Source organism: Tursiops truncatus, chromosome 1 (genome assembly GCF_011762595.2).
Source record: "Tursiops truncatus isolate mTurTru1 chromosome 1, mTurTru1.mat.Y, whole genome shotgun sequence".
NCBI classification, from domain to species: domain Eukaryota; kingdom Metazoa; phylum Chordata; class Mammalia; order Artiodactyla; family Delphinidae; genus Tursiops; species Tursiops truncatus.
The window spans coordinates 161,177,671-161,199,132 of record NC_047034.1 but is presented as its reverse complement, the minus strand read 5'-3'; the positions used below and the strand labels follow the sequence as shown (position 1 = coordinate 161,199,132).

At 41.6% G+C, this 21,462-nt stretch overlaps 1 protein-coding gene across 27 annotated transcripts in view; it reads left to right on the top strand.

The window, feature by feature from the left end:
- EPB41 (erythrocyte membrane protein band 4.1) overlaps positions 1 to 21,462 on the top strand; it is a 204,173-nt gene that overhangs the window by 179,853 nt on the left and 2,858 nt on the right. For 26 of the 27 annotated variants that reach the window (XM_073793231.1, XM_073793222.1, XM_073793218.1 and 23 more), the window contains 3 exons: positions 9,562 to 9,663; positions 17,890 to 17,970; positions 20,768 to 20,872. In XM_073793231.1, the coding sequence (XP_073649332.1) occupies positions 9,562 to 9,663; positions 17,890 to 17,970; positions 20,768 to 20,866 (282 nt within the window). In that variant the 3' untranslated portion in view covers positions 20,867 to 20,872. Of the gene's footprint in view, positions 1 to 9,561; positions 9,664 to 17,889; positions 17,971 to 20,767; positions 20,873 to 21,462 lie in introns of those variants that run through there. The other variant, XR_012326438.1, reaches the window with a different exon arrangement.

Sequence of the window (21,462 nt, the reverse complement as noted above, 5' to 3'; positions counted from 1 at the left end):
CCTGTCTTTTCTCCACTGTATATCCTTGCCTCCTTTGTCATAGATTAGTTGTCCATAGATGCGTGGGTTTATCTCTGGGCTTTCTATCCTGTTCCATTGATCTATATTTCTGTTTTTGTGCCAGTACCGTACTGTCTTGATTACTGTAGCTTTGTAGTATAGTCTGAAGTCAGGGAGTCTGATTCCTCTAGCTCCATTTTTTTCCCTCAAGACTGCTTGGGCTATTATTCAGGGTCTTTTGTGTCTCCATACAAATTTTAAGATTTTTTGTTCTAGTTCTGTAAAAAATGCCATTGGTAATTTGATAGGGATTGCATTGACTCTGTAGGTTGCTTTGGGTAGTATAGTCATTTTTATAATATTAATTCTTCCAATCCAAGAACATGGTATATCTCTCCATCTGTTGATATCATCTTTAATTACTTTCATCAGTGTCTTATAGTTTTCTGCATACAGGTCTTTTGTCTCCCTAGGTAGGTTTATTCCTAGGTATTTTATTCATTTTGTTGCAGTGGTAAATGGGAGTGTTTCCTTAATTTCTCTTTCAGATTTTTCATCATTACTGTATAGGAGTGCAAGAGATTTCTGTGCATTAATTAGATTTCTGTGCATTAATTTTGTATCCTGCAACGTTACCAAATTCGTTGATTAGCTCTAGTAGTTTTCTGATGGCATCTTTAGGATTCTTTATCTGCAAACAATGACAGTTTTACTTCTTCTTTTCCAATTTGTATTCCTTTTATTTCTTTTTCTTCTCTGATTGCCGTGGCTAGGACTTCCAAAACTATGTTGAATAATAGTGGTGAGAGTGGACATCCTTGTCTTGTTCCTGATCTTAAAGGAAATGCTTTCAGTTTTTCACCATTGAGAATGCTGTTTGCTGTGGGTTTGTCATATATGACCTTTATTATGTTGAAGTAGGTTCCCCCTATGTCCACTTTCTGGAGAGTTTAAATGGGTGTTGAATTTTGTCAAAAGGTTTTACTGCATCTATTGATATGATCTTATGGTTTTTATTCTTCAGTTTGTTACTATGGTGTATTACATTGATTGATTTGTGTATATTGAAGAATCCTTGCATCCCTGGAATAAATCCCACTTGATCATCGTGTATGATCCTTTTAATGTGTTGTTGGATTCTGTTTGCTAGTATTTTGTTGAGGATTTTTGCATCTATATTCATGAGTGATATTGGTCTGTAATTTTCTTTTTTTGTAGTATCTTTGTCTGGTTTTGGTATCAGGGTGATGGTGGCCTCATAGAATGAGTTTTTGTGAGTTTTCCTTCCTCTGCAATGTTTTGGAAGAGTTTGAGAAGGATGGGTGTTAGCTCTTCTCTAAATGTTTGATAGAATTCACCTGTGAAGCCATCTGGTCCTGGACTTTTGTTTGTTGGAAGATTTTTAATCACAGTTTCAATTTCATTACTTGTGATTGGTCTGTTCGTATTTTCTGTTTCTTCCTGGTTCAGTCTTGGAAAGTTATACCTTTCTAAGAATTTGTCCATTTCTTCCAGGTTGTCCATTCTATTGGCATAGAGTTGCTTGTAGTAGTCTCTTAGGACGCTTTGTATTTCTGCGGTGTCTGTTGTAACTTCTCCTTTTTCATTTCTAATTTTATTGTTTTGAGTCTTCTCCCTCTTTTTCTTGATGAATATGGCTAATGGTTTATCAATTTTGTTTATCTTCTCAAAGAAGCAGCTTTTAGTTTTATTGATCTTTGCTGTTGTTTCTATTTCATTTATTTCTGCTCTGTTCTTTATGATTTCTTTCCTTCTGCTAACTTTGGGTTTTGTTTGTTCTTCTTTCTCTAGTTCCTTTAGGTGTAACATTAGATTGTTTATTTGAGATTTTTCTTGTTTCTTGAGGTAGGCTTGTATAGCTATAAACTTCCTTCTTAGAACTGCATTTGCTGCATGCCATAGGTTTTGGATCATCGTGTTTTCATTGTCATTTGTCTCTAGATATTTTTGGATTTCCTCTTGGATTTCTTCAGTGATCTCTTGGTTATGTAGTAACGTATTTTTTAGCCTCCATGTGTTTGTGATTTTATGTTTTTTTCCCTGTAATTGATTTCTAATCTCATAGCATTGTGGTTGGAAAAGATGCTTGATATGATTTCAGTTTTCTTAAATTTACTGAGGCTTGGTTTGTGACCCAGGATATGATCTGTCCTGGAGAATGTTCTGTGTGCACTTGAGAAGAAAGTGTAATCTGCTGTTTTTGGATGGAATGTCCTATAAATATCAAGTAAATCTATCTTGTCTATTGTTTCATATAAAGCTTGTGTTTCCTTATTAATTTTCATTTTGGATGATCTGTCCATTGGTGTAAGTGAGGTAAGTCCCCCAGTATTATTGTGTTACTGTCGATTTCCTCTTTTATAGCTGTGTGTGGTTGCCTTATGTATTGAGGTGCTCCTATGTTGGGTGCATATATATTTATAATTGTTATATCTTCTTCTTGGATTGATCCCTTGATCATTATGTAGTGTCCTTCCTTGTCTCTTGTAACATTCTTTATTTTAAAGTCTATTTTATCTGATATGAGTATTGCTACTCCAGCTTTCTTTTGATTTCCGTTTGCATGGAATATCTTTTTCCATCCCCTTACAGTCTGTATGTGTCCCTAGGTCTGAAGTGTGTCTCTTGTAGACAGTATATATATGGGTCTTGTTTTTGTATCCATTCAGCAAGCCTATGTCTTTTGGTTGGAGCATTTAATCCATTCATGTTTAAGGTAATTATCGATATGTATGTTACTATTACCATTTTCTTAATTGTTTGGAGGCTTTTTCTGTAGATCCTTTTCTTCTCTTTTGTTTCCCACTTAGAGAAGTTCCTTTAGCATTTGTTGTAGAGCTGGTTTGGTGGTGCTGAATTCTCTTAGCTTTTGCTTGTGTGTAAAGGTTTTGATTTCTCCATAGAATCTGAATGAGATCCTTGCTAAGTAATCTTGGTTGTAGGTTCTTCCCTTTCATCACTTTAAGTATATCATGCCACTCCCTTCTGGCTTGTAGAGTTTCTGCTGAGAAATCAGCTGTTAACATTATGGGAGTTCACTTGTATGTTATTTATCGTTTTTCCCTTGCTGCTTTCAATAATTTTTCTTTGTCTTTAATTTTTGCCAATTTGATTACTGTGTGTCTCGGCGTGTTTCTCCTTGGGTTTATCCTGTGTGGGACTCTCTGCACTTCCTGGACTTGGGTAGCTATTTCCTTTCCCATGTTAGGGAAGTTTTCAACTATAATCTCTTGAAACATTTTCTCGGGTCCTTTCTCTCTCTCTTCTCCTTCTGGGACCCCTATAATGCGAATATTGTTGCATTTAATGTTGTCCCAGAGGTCTCTTAGGCTGTCTTCATTTCTTTTCATTCTTTTTTCTTTATTCTGTTCCGCAGCAGTGAATTCCACCATTCTGTCTTCCAGGTCACTTATCCATTCTTCTGCCTTAGTTATTCTGCTATTGATTCCTTCTAGTGTAGTGTTCATTTCAATTATTGTATTGTTCATCTCTGTTTGTTTGTTCTTTAGTTCTTCTAGATCTTTGTTAAACATTTCTTGCATCTTCTCGATCTTTGCCTCCATTCTTTTTCCAAGGTCCTGGATCATCTTCACTATCATTATTCTGAATTCTTTTTCTGCAAGATTGCCTATCTCCACTTCATTTAGTTGTTTCTCTGGGGTTTTATCTTGTTCCTTCATCTGGTACAAAGTCCTCTGCCTTTTCATCTTGTCTGTCTTTCTGTGAATGTGGCTTTTGTCCCACAGGCTGCAGGATTGTTGTTCTTCTTGCTTCTGCTGCCTGCCCTCTGAGTTGTTTTTCTTGTCTTTCTTATTCACAGATGCCAAAATTGAGAGAAAATTTTCCTTCTATAAACTGAGCTGTTAATTCATTACTGCAACCAGTATTTGTTGAGCATTTATATGTTAGGCCAAAGCAGTGTACAGGGTGGACACAGGCCCTATGCTCTGGAACTGACATTCTAGTCAGGAGAGACAGGCAATAAAACACATAAATGTATGAATTTCAGACAGTGATAAGTGCTATAAAGAAATTAAATAGGATCAAGAGTTAGACAATGTGGAATAAAATGAAAAGTTGCTATTTTGGGGCTAGAATAGTCATGAAAATCCCCTCTGAGAAAGTGACATTTTAGCTGAAGCCTGCATAATGGGAAGGAGACAGCTACATGGAGCTCTGGCTGGGTGTTTTCACATGAATCCTTTCAGTTAATCCTCACATCACCATAAACTGGATGATGATATCCACCTTTAGGAAGCCGTGTAACTTGCCAATTAAAAGCACTTGCTTTGCAATTAGACAAGTAGAATTTGTATCCTAGCTCGACCATGTACTAGCTGGATAACTTTAAACAAATCGCTCATCTCTGTAAGCCTCTGTTTCCTGTGTGTAAAATGGGGATAATACGACATACCACTGCAAGATTTGAGGGAGGATGGAGTGAAATGATGTCAGTAAAGCGCTTGGTGCATTCATAGACGTTCAGTTAACATTAGTATACTTCCCGTGTCTCTCTCTTGTGGTCCAGAGTGTAGAATTTGAGTTTGGTAAATAATGAGAAATTGCTTCAAGTTTTCTGGCAGTGGTGATAAAGTGGCCTAATTAAAGCAGTGGTTTTGGAAGATGGTTCCTAAAGCTGTATGCTGCACCTATTAAAGGAGAGGCTGCCTAGAGACAGGAATACGGCTACGGGAAGTCTGGGGGGTTACTTGTGAAGAACTGAGGTGTAGCCTGAGGAAACAAGAAGAAAGAGCTGCGTCAGGAGAGACACTGATGGATGAAAAGGACTTGGCTGTGAAGCGGACTACAAAGGAAGTCTGGGGACATTCCTTTAAGATTGTGCACACAATGAGCCAAGGATGTTTAGAAAAGAAGTACTTGCAGATGGGAGGGAACCCTTTAAGTTGTCACTACCATGGAAACAACCTAACTGTCTATCAGTAGGGAACATGTTTGTAAATTATGGTACATCCAATTAAGGCAATTCTGTGCAGCCATTAAAAAAAGCTTCTGATGGGAATAATCTACGTGATAAATCGGTAAATGAAAAAATGCAGTGCAATATGGTATAAATAATATGCTACTGTTTATGGGAGGGAAAAGGGTTGTATGTACAGCTATGTATGAATAGGCTTATATGTGAATATACTAACTCTGAATGGGTACTTAGAAAAACAAAAACAAAAAACCACCAGTGGTGGCCTGGGATGAAGAGGCCTGGGATGCAGGCTGTGGTTAGGAGTGGGAGGGAGACCAACAATTCATTGATCTCCATTTTAAAGATTTAAAATTTTGTAGCATGTGCATATCAAAAAAAAATGTTTTTAATCGTTCAAAGTAAATTATTAAAAAAGTTGTTAGGGCCATCCTGACCACAGAAGCCCATGTTTGGTTTGAGTATAGCCCCTACAAAAAAGGGAAAGGAAGCAGTCATTTTAAAATATCCTAGCATGTAAGAGAAATACAGAGGCATTATGAAGTACAAGATAAAGCATGTGGGCTTTGGAGTTAGAGAGACCTGGATCTTCATTCCAACACTTGCTAGTTTCATGACCTTCAGCAAGTCACTTAACCTCTGAGCCTTAGCCTTCTCTTCTGAAAAATACCTTTTTAAGGTCACTGAGATAAAGATAATATTTGCCTGGCACATAGTGGCTATTCCAAAATGGTAGATATTATATTGTTATACATCTAAGACAGTCAGCCAAGATACAAATTACTTCTTATTGACTAGACAGTGGAGTATAGTGAGGAAAAGTATTGACTTTGGAATTAGATTTTCTGGGTTTGAACCTGCTCCATCACTTACTAGTGTGCAGTCAAGTTACTGAATCACTGTGTGCCTCAGTTTCCTCATTTGTAAAATGAGGCTAATAATAGTTGTACCTCATAGGGTTGTTGAGAGGAATAAATGAGTTAATGTACATAAAATGTGAGTTTCACAATGTGCATTTCAAATTAAGTTGTCACTACCATGGAAACAATCTAAATGTCCTTCAATAGGGAGCAGGTTAAATAAATTATAGTACATCCCATTAAGGTAATGCTTTACAGTTATTTTTAAAAGCTTCTGCTGGGAATAGCTACGTGATAAACTGGTAAATGAAAAAGCTCAGTGCAGTATGCTGTAAATAATTTGTAGAAAAAGTGCCTGGCACATAATAAGCACCAGATAATTATTTGCTATTGTTATTGTTTATTTACTATAATTATTTCTGCTTGTGTTTTTATTATCTTTCCAGACAAGTAAACCTGAGAACCTTTTTTTTTTTTTTTTTTTTTGCGGTACGCAGGCCTCTCACTGTTATGGCCTCTCCCGTAGCGGAGCGCAGGCTCAGCGGCCATGGCTCACAGGCCCAGCCACTCCGCGGCATGTGGGATCTTCCCGGACCGGGGAATGAACCCGTGTCCCCTGCATCGGCAGGCGGACTGAGAACCTTTTTTTAATCCATCCATAATTCCTACATTTTGGGACATGGCGAGAGGAGGTGGGGAGCCAGAATAGGGTTTTACTGTTTGCATATATGTGCATGTATGTGTACCTGAGGTAACATTTACATACAGTGATATGCACAGACGTTAAGAGTTCAGTTTTTTGTTTGTTTGTTTTTTTGTGGTACGCGGGCCTCTCACTGTTGTGGCCTCTCCCGTTGTGGAGCACAGGCTCCGGACGCGCAGGCTCAGCGGCCATGGCTCACAGGCCCAGCTGCTCCGCGGCATGTGGGATCCTCCCGGACCGGGGCACGAACCCATGTCCCCTGCATCGGCAGGCGGACTCTCAACCACTGCGCCACCAGGGAAGCCCAAGAGTTCAATTCTTTATTGGTTTTGACGAATGTATCTACCTGTGTAACCAAGACACATTTGGGTTCAGAACATTTTCATCACTCCTGAAACTTTCTTCATAGCCTTTGCCAGTCCATCCCTATCCCTCTAGGCAGCCACTGCTCTGATTTCTCTTATCATAGCTTAGTTTTACCTGTTCTTGGACTTCATAATAAATGGAAGTATACAGTCATACCCTTTTGTGTCTGAACATGTTTTTCAGATTCATCCATGTTATATGAATCCATAGTTCACTGTTTTTTATTGTTGAGTAGTATTCCATTGTATGAATATACCGCAATTTGTTTATCCTTTCACTTGTTGATGGACGGTTGAGTTGATTCCAGTTGGGGGCAAATATGGATAAAGCTGCTTTAAACATTCATGTGTGAGTTTTTCTGTGGACATATGTTTTCACTTATCTTGGGTAAACACCTAAGAGTGGAACTGCTGTGTCATGGGATAAAGGGATGGTTAACTTTATAAGCAACTGAAAGCTACAGTACCATTTTGAGAAAACACTGGTAAGAAAAGAGGCCCCATGTGGAAAGAGTGTTAAGTTGGAAATCATAACAATGTCTCCTCCCTCTTCCACCTTCTTCAGAGACAGAAAAGGAGGAGGAAGGGGGTGGGAGGGAGGTAGAAAAAAATAGATTCTTAGGGTTAGTAGAGGAGGAGCTTTTCAAAAAGGTTTAGCCCTCTTGGCACGCAAATTCTTTTTTTTTTGGATTAAAAAAATTGTTATTGACGTATAGTCGATTTACAATGTTGTGTTTCGGTGTACAGCAAAGTGATTCAGTTATACATACATGTATATATCTGTTCTTTAGATAGGTTATTACAAGGTATTGAGTATAGTTCCCTATGCTATACAGTAAGTCCTTGTTGGTTATTTTATATATAATAGTGTGTATATTTTAATCCCAAACTCCTAATTTATCCCTCCCCCCAACCCTTTCCCCTTTGGTAACCATAAGTGATATCATATTTGTCTTTGTCTGACTTGCTTCACTTGATAATCTCTACGTCCATCCATGTTGCTACAAATGGCATTATTTCATTCTTTTTAATGGTTGAGTAATAGTCCCTTGTGTATATATTGGTACACAGATTCTTAATAACAACTTATAATATACTTTTATTTCTAACATCTCTTTTGATCTTCACAGCAGTGCTACAGTGGAGGCAGAACACATCTTACAGGGTAGCCTGTTATAAAAATGAGAAAACTAAAGCTCAGAAAAGTCAGAATGACTTGCCCAAGGTTCCACAGCCAGCCACTGTCTGAGCTGGGACCTGAACCCCAATCTTCAGACAGGAAGTCTTTGCCCTCAGTCCTAGTTCAAGCACTTATTAGCATAGAACCTTGGCAAATTATTATTTTTTTAAGGTTTCTTTTTATTTAATTAATTTATGTGCTTTTGTGTTTTTGGCTGCATTGGGTCTTAGTTGTGGCACACTGGATCTTTTGTTGCAGCACATGGGCTTCTCTCTAGTTGTGGTGTGCAGGCTCCAGGGCACATGGGCTCTGTAGTTTGTTGCACGTGGGCTCTCTGGTTGAGGTGCATGAGCTCAGTAGTTGTGGCGCACGGGCTTAGTTGCCCTGTGGCATGTGGGATCTTAGTTCCCTGACCAGGGATCGAACCCGCATCCCCTGAATTAGAAGGTGGATTCTTTACCACTGGGCCACCAGGGAAATCCCTTTGGAAAATTATTTAACCTCTCTGGACCTCACTTTTCTGAACTATACAGTGAGTATAATAATATACAGTGAGTACCTACTTCAGATACTGAGAGGTGTGATTGAGGTAATAGTTGCATTATGTGCTTGGCATATAGTACAAGTGCAATAAATGTTAGCTGAGTCTGAATCTAAGGTAGATAAATATGTCTGGGCTGAAGAAAGTGTTAGTAAACTAGCCAATAATATGCCTGGTATGAGGGTGACGTGTATGAAAGACTGAGGTGACACAATCATGTTCCCTCTCTTTGTTTTGTCCATATTCCTACCTGGAAGTGAATCCAGCCAGGGACTCTTCTCTTTTCTAATTCTCTTCTCCTCCTTCTGCCCTCCCCACAGTATCTCAAAGTTTTGCCTCAATGAAATGTGGCCCTGCTCATAAAAAAGTTGGAGGCCTCTGCTTATAATGCAAATGACTTATATAAAGAGGTGGAGAAGATGGTAACCTAGCACATTGCTTGCTGCAGAATTCTTTATGAAAATAATCGCAATTCTCTAAATGCCCCTCTGAGTCAGTGTACAATACCAGTAGTTTTGAGTCCTTGGGCAAATCACTCGCTTTCTCTGAGCCTGAGTCTTACCTGGGAGTGCTAATAAGTTTCTGCCTTTTCTATTTATATTCACAGGGCTTGTGTAAGCATCAAAAAAGAAAGTTTTGAAAGCCATTTATGAGCTGTAAAATGCTGTATACATGTGCATAGTTACTGTCACTCTTGTTGAACCTGTGGTTACACTCCTGCCTCCTTTTTCTCATCCACTCCTGTCACTGACCCAATGCTGGGGAAACTGGACTTGTCCAACTATTTTAGAAGGAGCTTTGTTCCCAGGGGATTAATTTTATTAATTAAGAGATCACTGTAAGGGAATTGGGTTTTTGCTTTAGAACGTGCAGCTGCAGAGCAAAGCTGCATCTACAACATTTGCCCATGAGGTTTCCTAAGAGGCATGGTGACGAGTTGTGTCTCCTTCTGCAGACTGACGACAGCAACGGGGACTTGGACCCAGGAGTCTTGCTGACAGCTCAGACCATCACATCTGAGACCACCAGCAGCACCACCACAACTCAAATTACCAAGGTAACAGACAGCTAGAAATTCCTTCTGAAATCCAGTGGCATGCCAAGCTTGCTGCCTCTCTGCAAGAACCCTGGTCCATAAGCAAGGGTTTTCAGCTTCTTTCCTACTGAGCCAAATTTTTCCCAGTGTCCCTGGTGAAAAGGCCCTGTTGCTTTCCCCAGCAATAAACCCAGGGAGACCCTGAGCATCCCTGTCTACTTCATGGTCTCATTAAAGTCACATGTGGTTGTTCTCTTTACACATTCGTCTGTCTCCCTGGTCAGTGAGTCCCCTGTCTGGCTGTGGAGGTCAGCCTAAAAATTCAGTTTAAAAAGTCAGACGCAGAGTTCGCGTCTCCCCACAACTAGGGTGCCTGCCGAATGCTGGTGTGGGACCCTGATGCCCAAGGAGATGGGAAGAACCCCCAAGCGAACCGGTAGGATGTGGGGAGACTGAGGGGGGAGGAGAAGTGGAGGCTGGACAGGACCAGCGCCCCTGAGGGGTGGCTGAGAAGGGGGAGGGGTTCCGATGCCTGGAGGGACCCTCGGGGTCTCGGGTCAGGGGGGAGCATGCCCAGCGTTTCCCCTGCCCAATGGGCCGGGGAAGTCTGCCTGGCTATTGGGCGGGTCCTACGCCCTCAGAGGTCCCCTCTGGGCTGGGTTGGTCCTGGGGTCGTAGGAGGGAGGCCAGGAGAGAATAGGAGAGGCAGGTGGGAGGGACCCTCCAGGACCGGAGGAGCAGGAAAGGAGCAAAGGGTGTTTGCCCCGCCCACTCGAGCCCAAGAAGCCAAGGGGGTTCACTGCCCTCTGAGACCAGAGGCAGGAGGCAGGGGGCACTGGGCCCCTTCTGTTCTGTTGAGCCTAGGCCCCACCACGCCTCCTTCCTTCCCAGGGCCTTTTCCAGCCCTGTGGGTCCTAAGCATAGGTCCCGCCCACCACCCAAACCTCGCCCCTGCTTAGGCCCGCCCTCCACAGCCAAGGCCTTTTTCCACTTTTTTTTCTCCTCTTTTTTACTATTGTGGTTCTGTTTTACCTTCCAGTTGTTGTTTCATCTATATTTTATTTTTATATTTTTTCTAACATATCTGTTAGTTACCTCGTCTAATTTTATTTTTTACTTTGTTATTGTTCTCCTTTTTTTTTTTTTTTGCCGCCTGGCATGGGCTTGCGGGATCTTGGTTCATGAGCCAGGGGTCGGGCTGAAGTGCCTGCGGTGGGAGCTCTGAGTCCAAACTACTGGACTAACAGAGCCTCAGACCCCAGGGAACATTCATCAGAATGAGGTCTCCCTGAGGTCCTCATCTCAGCACCAAGACCCAGCTCTACCCAACAGCCTACAAACTCCAGTGTTGGAAGCCTCAGTCCAAACAACCAGTAAGACAGGAACACAATCCCACTCATAAAAAAAAGAAAATAAAAAATAAGACAGCAGGGCTTCCCTGGTGGCGCAGTGGTTGAGAGTCCACCTGCCAATGCAGGAGACGTGGGTTCATGCCCCAGTCCGGGAGGATCCCACATGCTGTGGAGTGGCTGGGCCCGTGGGCCGTGGCCACTGAGCCTGCGCGTCTGGAGCTTGTGCTCCGCAACGGGAGAGGCCACAACAGTGAGAGGCCCGCACACCACTAAAAAAAGGGACAGCAAAAAAATATGTCACAGATGAAGGAGCAAGGTAAAAACCTACAAGACCAAATAAATGAAGAGAAAAGAGGCAATCTACCTGAAAAAGAAATCAGAGTAATGATAGTAAAGATGATCCAGAATGTCGGAAATAGAATGGAGGCACGGATTGAGAAAATACAAGAAATGTTAAGCAAAGATCTAGAAGAACTAAAGAAAAAACAAACAGAGATGAACAACACAATAACTGCAATGAACAATACACTAGAGGGTATCAATAACAGAATAACTGAGGCAGAAGAATCAATAAGTGAGCTGGAAGACAGAATGGTGGAAATAACTGCCGAGGAGCAGAATAAAGAAAAAAGAATGAAAAGAATTGAAGACAGTCTCAGAGACCTCTGGGATAACACCAAATGCACCAACATTCGAATTATAGGAGTCCCAGAAGAAGAAGAGAAATAGAAAGGGTCTGAAAAAATATTTCAAGAGATTATAGTGGAAAACTTCCCTAACATAGGAAAGGAAATTGTCACCCAAATCCAGGAAGCACAGAGAGTCCCATACAGGATAAACCCTAGGAGAAACACACCAAGACACATATTAATCAAACTAACAAAAATTAAATTCAAAGAAAAAATATTAAAAGCAGCAAGGGAAAAACCAAAAATAACCCACAAAGGAATCCCCATTAGGTTATCAGCTGATTTTTCAGCAGAAACTCTGCAGGCCAGAAGGGAGTGACAGGATATACTTAAAGTGATGAAAGAGAAAAACCTACAACCAAGATTACTCTACCCAACAAGTATCTCATTCAGATTCGAGGGAGAAATCAAAAGCTTTTCAGACAAGCAAAAGCTAAGAGAATTCAGCACCACCAAACCAGCTTTACAACAAATGCTAAAGAAACTTCTCTAGGCGGGAAACACAAGAGAAGAAAAAGACCCACAAAAACAAACCCCAAACAATTTAAAAAATGTTAATAGGGGGCTTCCCTGGTGGTGCAGTGGTTAAGAATCCACCTGCCAATGCAGGGAACGCGGGTTCAAGCCCTGGTCCGGGAAGATCCCACATGCCGCAGAGCAACTAAGCCCATGCGCCACAACTACTGAGCCTGCGTTCTAGGGCCTTCGAGCCACAGCTACTGAGCCCACACACCACAACTACTGAAGGCTGCACACCTAGGGCCCATTGCTGTGCAACAAGAGAAGCGACCACAATGAGAAGCCTGTTGACACAATTAGAGAAAGCCTGTGCGCAGCAATGAAGACCCAACACAGCCAAAAATAAATATATAAAATAAATAAATTTTAAAAAAGAGAAAATGGTAATAGGAACATACATATCGATAATAACCTTAAATGTAAATGGATTAAATGCCCCATCCAAAAGACACAGACTGGCTGAATGGATACAGAAACAAGACCCATATATATGCTGTCTACAAGAGACCCACTTCAGACCTAGGGACACGTACAGACTGAAAATGAGGGGATGGAAAAAGATATTCCATGCAAATGGAAATCAAAAGAAAGCCGGAGTATCAATATTCGTATCAGATAAAATAGACTTTAAAATAAAGACTGTTGCAAGAGATAAGGAAGGACACTGCATAATGATCAAGGGTTCAATCCAAGAAGATGATATAACAATTATAAATGTTTATGCACCCAACATAGGAGCACCTCAATACATAAGGCAAATGCTAACAACCAGGAAAGTGGAAATAGACAGTAACACAATAATAGTATGGGACTTTAACACCCCACTTACACCAATGGACATATCATCCAAACAGAAAATAACTAAGGAAACACAAGCTTTAAATGATACAATAGACCAGGTAGATTTAATTGATATTTATAGAGCATTCCACCCAGAAGTGGAAGAGTACACTTTCTTCTCAAGTGCACATGGAACATTCTCCAGGATAGATCACATTGGGTCACAAATCAAGCCTTGGAAGATTTAAGAAAATTGAAATCATATCAAGTATCTTTTCTGACCACAATGCTATGAAATTGGAAATAAGCTGCAGGAAAAAAACTGTAAAAACCACAAATACTTGGAGGCTAAAAAATGTGTTACTAAATAACCAAGACATCACTGAAGAAATCAAAGAAGAAATAAAAAAATACATAGAAACAAATGACAATGAAAACACAGTGACCCAAAACCTATGAGATGCAGCAAAAGCAGTTCTAAGAGGAAAGTTTATAGCAATTCAGTCTCACCTCAAGAAATAGAAAAATCTCAAATAAACAACCTAACCCTACACCTAAATCAACGAGAGAAAGAAGAACAAAGAAAACCCAAAGTCAGTAGAAGGAAAGAAATCATAAAGATCAGAGCAGAAGTAAATGAAATAGAAATGAAGAAAACAGTAGCAAGGATCAATAAAACTGAAAGCTGTTTCTTTGAGAAGACAAACAAAATAGATAAACCCTTAGCCAGACTCACCAAGAAAAAAAGGGAGAGGATGCAAATCAATAAAATAAGAAATGAAAAAAGGAGAAATCACAGCTGACACCACAGAAATACAAAGGATTATAAGAGACTACTACAAACAACTATATGCCAATAAAATTGACAACCACAAAGAAATGGACAAATTCTTAGAAAGGTACAATTTTCCAAGACTGAACCAGGAAGAATTAGAAAATATAAACAGACATATCGCAAGTAATGAAATTGAAACTGTAATTAAAAATCCTCCAACAAACGAAAGTCAGGACCAGATGGCTTCACAGCCAAATTCTATCAAACATTTAGAGAAGAGCTAACACCGATCCTTCTCAAACTCTCCAAAAATATTGCAGATGGAGGAACACTCCCAAATTCATTCTACGAAGCCACCACCACCCTGAAACCAAAACCAGAAAAAGATATCACAAAAAAAATTACAGACCAGTATCACTGATGAACATAGATGCAAAAATCCTGAACAAAATACTAGCAAACAGAATCCAACAACATATCGAAAGGATCAGACACCATCATCAAGTGGGATTTATCCCAGGGATGCAGGAATTCTTCAGTATACGCAAATCAATCAATGTGGTACACCATATTAACAAATTAAGGAATAAAAACCATATGATCATCTCAATAGATGCAGAAAAAGCTTTTGACAAAATTCAACATCCATTTATGATAAAAACTCTCCAGAAAATGGGCATAGGGGGAAACTACCTCAACATAATAAAGGCCATATATGACAAACCCACAGCAAACATCATACTCAATGGTGAAAAACTGAAAGCATTTCTACTAAGATCAGGAACATAAAAAAAAAAAATCAGGGGATAGGGAGGGTGGGAGGGAGGGAGACGCAAGAGAGAAGAGATATGGGAACATATGTATATGTATAACTGATTCACTTTGTTATAAAGCAGAAACTAACACACCATTGTAAGTAATTATACTCCAATAAAGATGTAAAAAAAAATCAGAAATGTCTCGCATTCCTATACACTAACAAGGAAAAATCAGAAAGAGAAAATAAGGAACAATCCCATTTACCATCGCAACAAAATGAATAAAATGCCTAGGAATAAACCTACCTAAGGAGGCGAAAGACTTGTACTCAGAAAACTATAAAACACTGATAAAAGAAATCAAAGGTGACATAAACAGATGGAGAAATATACCATGTTCTTGGATTGGAAGAATCAATATTGTGAAAATGACTATACTACCAAAGCAATCTACAGATTCAATGCAATCCCCATCAAACTACCAATGGCATTCTTCACAAAATTAGAACAAAAAACTTTACAGTTCGTATGGAGACACAAAGACCCCAAATAGCCAAAGCAATCTTGAGAAAGAAAAACAGAGCTGGAGGAATCAGGCTCCCCAACTTCAAACTAAACTACAAAGCTACAGTAATCAAGACAGTATGGTACTGGCACAAAAACAGAAATATAGATCAATGGTACAGGATAGAAAGCCCAGAGATAAACCCACGCACATATGGTCACCTGATCTTTGACAAAGGAGGTAAGAACATACAACAGAGAAAAGACAGTCTCTTCAATTAGTGGTGCTGGGAAAACTGGATAGCTACATGTAAAAGAGTGAAATTAGAACACTCCCTAATACAATACACAAAAATAAACTCAAAAAACAAACAAACAAACTCCAAATGGATTAAAGACCTAAATGTAAGACCAGACACTATAAAACTCAGAGGAAAACATAGGAAAAACACTCTTTGACATAAACCACAGCAAGATCTTTTTTGACCCACCTCCTAGAGAAATGGAAATAAAAACAAAAATAAACAAATGGGACCTAAGTAAACTTAAAAGCTTTTGCACAGCAAAGGAAACCATAAACAAGGCGAAAAGACAACCCTCAGAATAGGAGAAAATATTTGCAAATGAAACAATGGACAAAGGATTAATCTCCAAAATATACAACCAGCTCATGGAGCTCAATACAAAAAAAACCAAACAATTCAATTAAAAAAATAGGTGGAAGACCTAAATAGACATTTCACCAGAGAAGACATACAAATGGCCAAGAGGCACATGAAAAGATGCTCAACATCACTTACTATTAGAGAAATGCAAATCAAAACTACAATGAGGTATTACCTCACACTGGTCAGAATGGCCATTATCAAAAAATCTAGAAACAATAAATGCTGGAACGGGTGTGGTGAAAAGGGAACTCTCCTCCACTGTTAGTCAGAATGTAAATTGATACAACCACTATGGAGAACAGTATGGAGGTTCCTTAATAAACTAAAAAAAAGAACTACCCTATGATCCAGCAATCCCACTACTGGGCATATACCCTGAGAAAACCATAATTCAAAAAGAGACACGGGGACTTCCCTGGTGGCGCAGTGGTTAAGAATCCGCCTGCCAATGCAGAGGACATGGGTTCGAGCCCTGGTCCGGGAAGATCCCACATGTCACGGAGCAACTAAGCCCAAGCCTGCGCTCTAGAGTCCCTGAGCCACAATTACTGAACCCATGTGCCACAACTACTGAAGCCCATTTGCCTAGAGCCCGTGCTCCACAGCACAAAAGAAGCCACCACAATGAGAAGCCCACGCACCTCAACAAAGAGTAGCCCCACTCGCTGCAACTAGAGAAAGCCTGCGCGCAGCAACGAAGACCCAATGCAGCCATAAATAAATAAATAAATAAACAAAAAAACCAAAAACAGACATGTGCCACAGTGTTCACTGAAGCACTATTTACAATAGCCAGAGCATGGAACCAACCTAAATGTCCGTCGACAGATGAATGGATAAAGAAGATATGGCACATATATACAATGGAATGTTAGCCATAAAAAGAAATGAAACTGAGTTATTTGTAGTGAGGTGGATGGACCTAGAGTCTGTCATACAGAGTGAAGTAAGTCAGAAAGCGAAAAACAAATACTGTATGCTAACACATATATATGGAATCTAAAAAAGAAAAATGGTACTGATGAACCTAGTGGCAGGGCAGGAATAAAGACATAGACATAGAGAATGGACTTGAGGACGCGGTGGGGGAGGGGAAGCTGGGGTGAAGTGAGAGTAACATCAACATGTATACACTACCGAATGTAAACTAGTTAGCTAGTGGAAAGCAGCAGCATAGCACAGGGAGATCAGCTCGGTGCTTTGCGATGACCTAGAGGGGTGGGATAGGGAGTGGGGGAGGGATATGGGCATATATGTATGCATATGGCTAATTCACTTTGTTGTACAACAGAAACTAACACAGTATTGTGAAGCAATTATACTCCAATAAAGATCTATTAAGAAAAAAGTCCGTTTAAGGGCAGGTGTTGTTGGTGTTATTAAGCAACCATATTTTCCAAGCCAAATATCAGAACTCAGGGTCTCACGAAGCATTTTTATGTCATGTCCAGGATCAAGGCCATGGGAACTGTAGTTTGGATACTGAAATATTAAAATTATTAGAATATTGTTTATGGATGCAAGAGGGACAAAGTATCTAAAATTGGGACTACTCCCAGAAAATCAGAGACAATCCATGTTGGCGGTAGCACTAGATGAAAAAGCATTTTCTTGTACATAAGAAATCTAGATTGCTGACCAAGCTCCATCATCAACACACAGATGGCTGGAAGCCAGTTACTTAATATGTCTAGACCATGGTTTCCTCATCTGTGAAGTAGGGAAACCTACCTACCCTGGGGGGATTATTTGAGGGTCTTTTGACATCAGTAATATGAAAATGTCTTAAAATAAAGAGCCTAATTTCAAGCTTCATGACATTTTTTGTTCATAGTCTTCTGATTTGTTTGCCTCTTGAAAACAATCAAAATATATAGGAAAAGAGCAAACAGGAACACCTGTTTTGTTTACTCACAGAAATTCTTTGGTGTTTGGGAGGAAGAAAAAGGTAAAAATAATAGAGAATTATGACTTTCTGTTTAGCTTATTAAAGGTTTTAGCAATACTAGGGAATAGGCGTGTGCTCATTTTAGCAGGTCCAGCCAAGATTTTGAACAAGTGTGTGAGAAAGCTACCCTATTCAGTACCCAGCAGCAGATTAAAATTTGGAGTATAGGTTTCAGACTAACTTCTTGCTGTTGTTTTGTTTTGCTGTTTGGGTTTTTCTTTCTTTCTCACACGGTCACCTCCCTTTTGTTTCAGACTGTAAAAGGTGGGATTTCAGAGACCCGGATTGAAAAGCGAATTGTGATTACAGGAGATGCCGATATTGACCATGATCAGGTGGGAATGCTGAGATCCTGGGCATGGGAGAGGTTCTGGGGAAGGATCACTGATGGACACCGAAATTGGCTTGCAAAAGATAACAGCTTACGGGGCTTCCCTGGTGGCGCAGTTGTTGAGTGTCCGCCTGCTGATGCAGGGGACACGGGTTCATGCCCCGGTCCGGGAAGATCCCACATGCCGCGGAGCGGCTGGGCCCGTGAGCCATGGCCGCTGAGCCTGCGCGTCCGAAGCCTGTGCTCCGCAACGGGAGAGGCCACAACAGTGAGAGGCCCGCGTACCCCCAAAAAAAAAAAAAAAAAAAAAAAAAGATAACAGCTTTATCTCCAAGGGGGCTCCTTAGCTAGCTCTTAATCGAGAAGAAGGACAAAGGGCGTCGGATCACTGAGGCCTGTGGGATGGGGGCCGTAGATTGGAGAAGCAGGGAAGTGTAATGCAAAGAACATGGGCTTTACACTCAAATCCTAGTTCTTACCATATTCTAGCCCTAACTCCCTAGGCCTCTGTTTCCTCATCTATAAGATAGCATCTTCCTTCAAAGTTGTGAGAATCAAGTGAGATACAGATGTACATTGTGGGGCATGTGGGGGGCTCCAAGTAAATAGAGCTGTTGCTGTTCAGGGGATATCATGTACCCAAACCTGTGCTGGAGACAGTAGATGATATCAAACCAACATGTAGTCTCTACCCTCAGAGGGGTGAGCTAGAAGGGACACAGTGTCATGGGGCTGGAACTCAGGAGACCTGGAACTTAATTTCTGTCCTAGATCTATCACTAACTTGTTGTATGACCCTGGGCAAATCACTTTACCTCCCATATATTTTTTTTTTGTTCTCTCCTAAAAGAGAGTAGGTTGATCTAGCTAATTTCTGGGCCCTCTGAGTGCTAAAATTCTATGCTTTTATGTTAATTAGGTGCTAATTGTGTGCTTTGAGCAATTAGCAAATAATAAGGTCAGGATTAATGTTCCCAATTCTCTGCTGGGTGAGGTTAGAACAGTAAAGCTACAGAGAAGCGGGGGTGGAAGAGACTGCATGTAAATGCTTCTGGAATCATTGACAGGAGTGCTGGAGCAATAGTTCTGTGGCCTTTATGCTGATATGCTGAGTGCCTTAAAAAGAAGAAATAGACTGAGCGGCAGTGCTGACAGTTCCCTTGGTAGCAGGGTTGAGACTTACAGCTGAGAACACCGGGCTGAGGGTCCCAGCAACAAGGCTGCAAAAAGCCCAAGTGGGAGGCCTTGCAGTCTGTTTGCCCCAGCGCAAGGGATGCTGCTGTGTTACCAGCCTGCACTCACCTACGCGGCCTGATGTGATCTGAGCCCCTGCCACGTGCTTCATCTGTGCTAGATGGCATAGGAAGGTGTTTTGGCTTTGGAGTGAGACAGACCTGGGTTGAATCCTGACTCTGCAACTTACTGGTTGTGTATCCTTGAGCAAGTTATTTTACTTCTCTGAGCTGTGGTTTTGCCCTCTGTAAAATAAAGATTATCATAGGTTTCTTTCAGGGTTATTGGGACAAAAGGACAAGCACACTTGATAGCTCAGAGAGGTGCTCCAGTGTCCCTCAGTCTCTGAGACATGAGGGACATGTGGAAGGGCTAAGATGTGGTGCACTCTGGATCGGGAGTGGGCACTTTAAGAAGGTTCAGGCTGTCAGAGAGAGAGGGGTGTAGGCCAGAGTAACCAGAGAGGGGGCTTGGGCTGGGCCTTGAAGCATGAGCAGACTGGTTGAGCAAACAAGCTGAGAGGATGAGCAGGGGCCTGTAGAGGTAGCGGTGCCAAGAACGGCTTTCATGGAGTCAAGAGACCAAAAGAGGGATCTCCCTTCTTCCCGTCCCTCCTAGAAGTAGTCTTAACAGCCAGGGTTAACAGTCAGCTGGTCAAATCTAGCTAGAGTCCTTTTCGATGGAGGCCTGGCACTGAGAATCCCATGCCACCATCCCCCAAAGTCTGTGTTGGGCTCCTCCACCTTGGGGTGCTCTGAGCTTGAGGCTCAGCGACTTGCAGCCCAAGGGGAGTAGTCGTGTCATTGTTCTTCTTTGACTTTCCCTCTGCTCCCTTCAGCTTTTCTAAAATGATCAAAACTCCTCCAGATACTAAAATAGGGTCGTCATCCCCTCCACCTCCCTCTGAAACTAAAAAACAGTGTGGCAAAGAGGAAAGTCTGATAGACTCAAGTGAAAATCCCCATTGTGTTACTTACTAGCTGTGAAACGTTAAGCACTTTAACCACTGAACCTCGGTTTCCACGTCTAAAATATGAAATTAAGGATCCTGCCTTAATTCATTGAGTTGTTGTAAAGATCAAGTAAATCATAATAAGTAATGTACTTAGGCCAGTATGTGGCGTGTCATGGGCCTCCCACTCTTTCTTCCTTTCTTGTCTCTACTTCAGCCAGAGACATCTCTTCCTTCTTGTAGCTGCTTCGCTAGTTTCCTCTCCTGTCCTGAGCTTCCCGGTTACCCTACGCTGAACACAGATTTCACTTTGTTCTTCAGACTCCCTTTCTTGAGTGAATCTTCCCAGAGCCACCAGGCTGTCAGCCCTCAAGGCCCTCCCTGATTCCTTGGAGACAGCTCTAAGCTCTCCCTGTGTCTGTGTTTTCAGTCCAGGAGCCTCCCTAAGCAGGATAGGGTGGGTACGGCCATCGTCAGCTTGGCTTAGCCTACATGCTGCTCTGGTTCTGTAGACAGAAAGATTGAACTTGCCAGAGAAATGGTGTCCTATGACCCCTGCCTTTTTCACCAGCCAGGCTGCTTTCTGCCTGATGGACGTTGTTTCTGTCTTTCTCAGGTCCTCGTACAGGCCATCAAGGAGGCAAAGGAGCAGCACCCAGACATGTCAGTGACCAAGGTGGTCGTCCATCAGGAAACCGAGATCTCTGAGGAGTGAGCTCAGGTATGGGCCGTGCGTGTGGAGTGGAGTCGTCCCCCCAGAGGAGTCCACGCTGGGACTTGATAAACCGAAGGCAGAGGAAGGCTGAGGAGGAGGATGTGGGAGGTCATTAAGTGTCTGGCTCCAACTAAAGCAGCTAGGTCTCCTCCTGCCCTCAGCGGTGCCAGCAGTGACGGGGTGGAAGAGATACACCAAGCGTGGATGTAAATCCCACCCACCTTTTGAATCTTCACGCATCCTCCAGCTTCTCCACCTCATCTCCCCCCACTTCTCCCTGCTGCTCTACTCTCTGCTGTCACAAGTCTCTCTGAGCCTAGACCTGGGAGGGCCAGAGGAGAAGAACAAAACCAAGAAAAGCAGCGCTAGCTGTCTGGAAATGAGGGTTTGGGGGATAGGAAAGAAAGGGCTGAAGCTCTGGGGCCAGACTAGAGAGTTGGAAGCAAGATAGCTGCTTTTTGGGAGCCAGGGTTCCAGATAAAGTCATGCCTACAAGTAGTTTACAAATAACTTGAAGAAGCCATCAGTCACCAGGTAGGACGGGGCCCTGTAAAACCGCTCGGGCCCTGACTGTCACTTGTGGCCACAAGAACTTG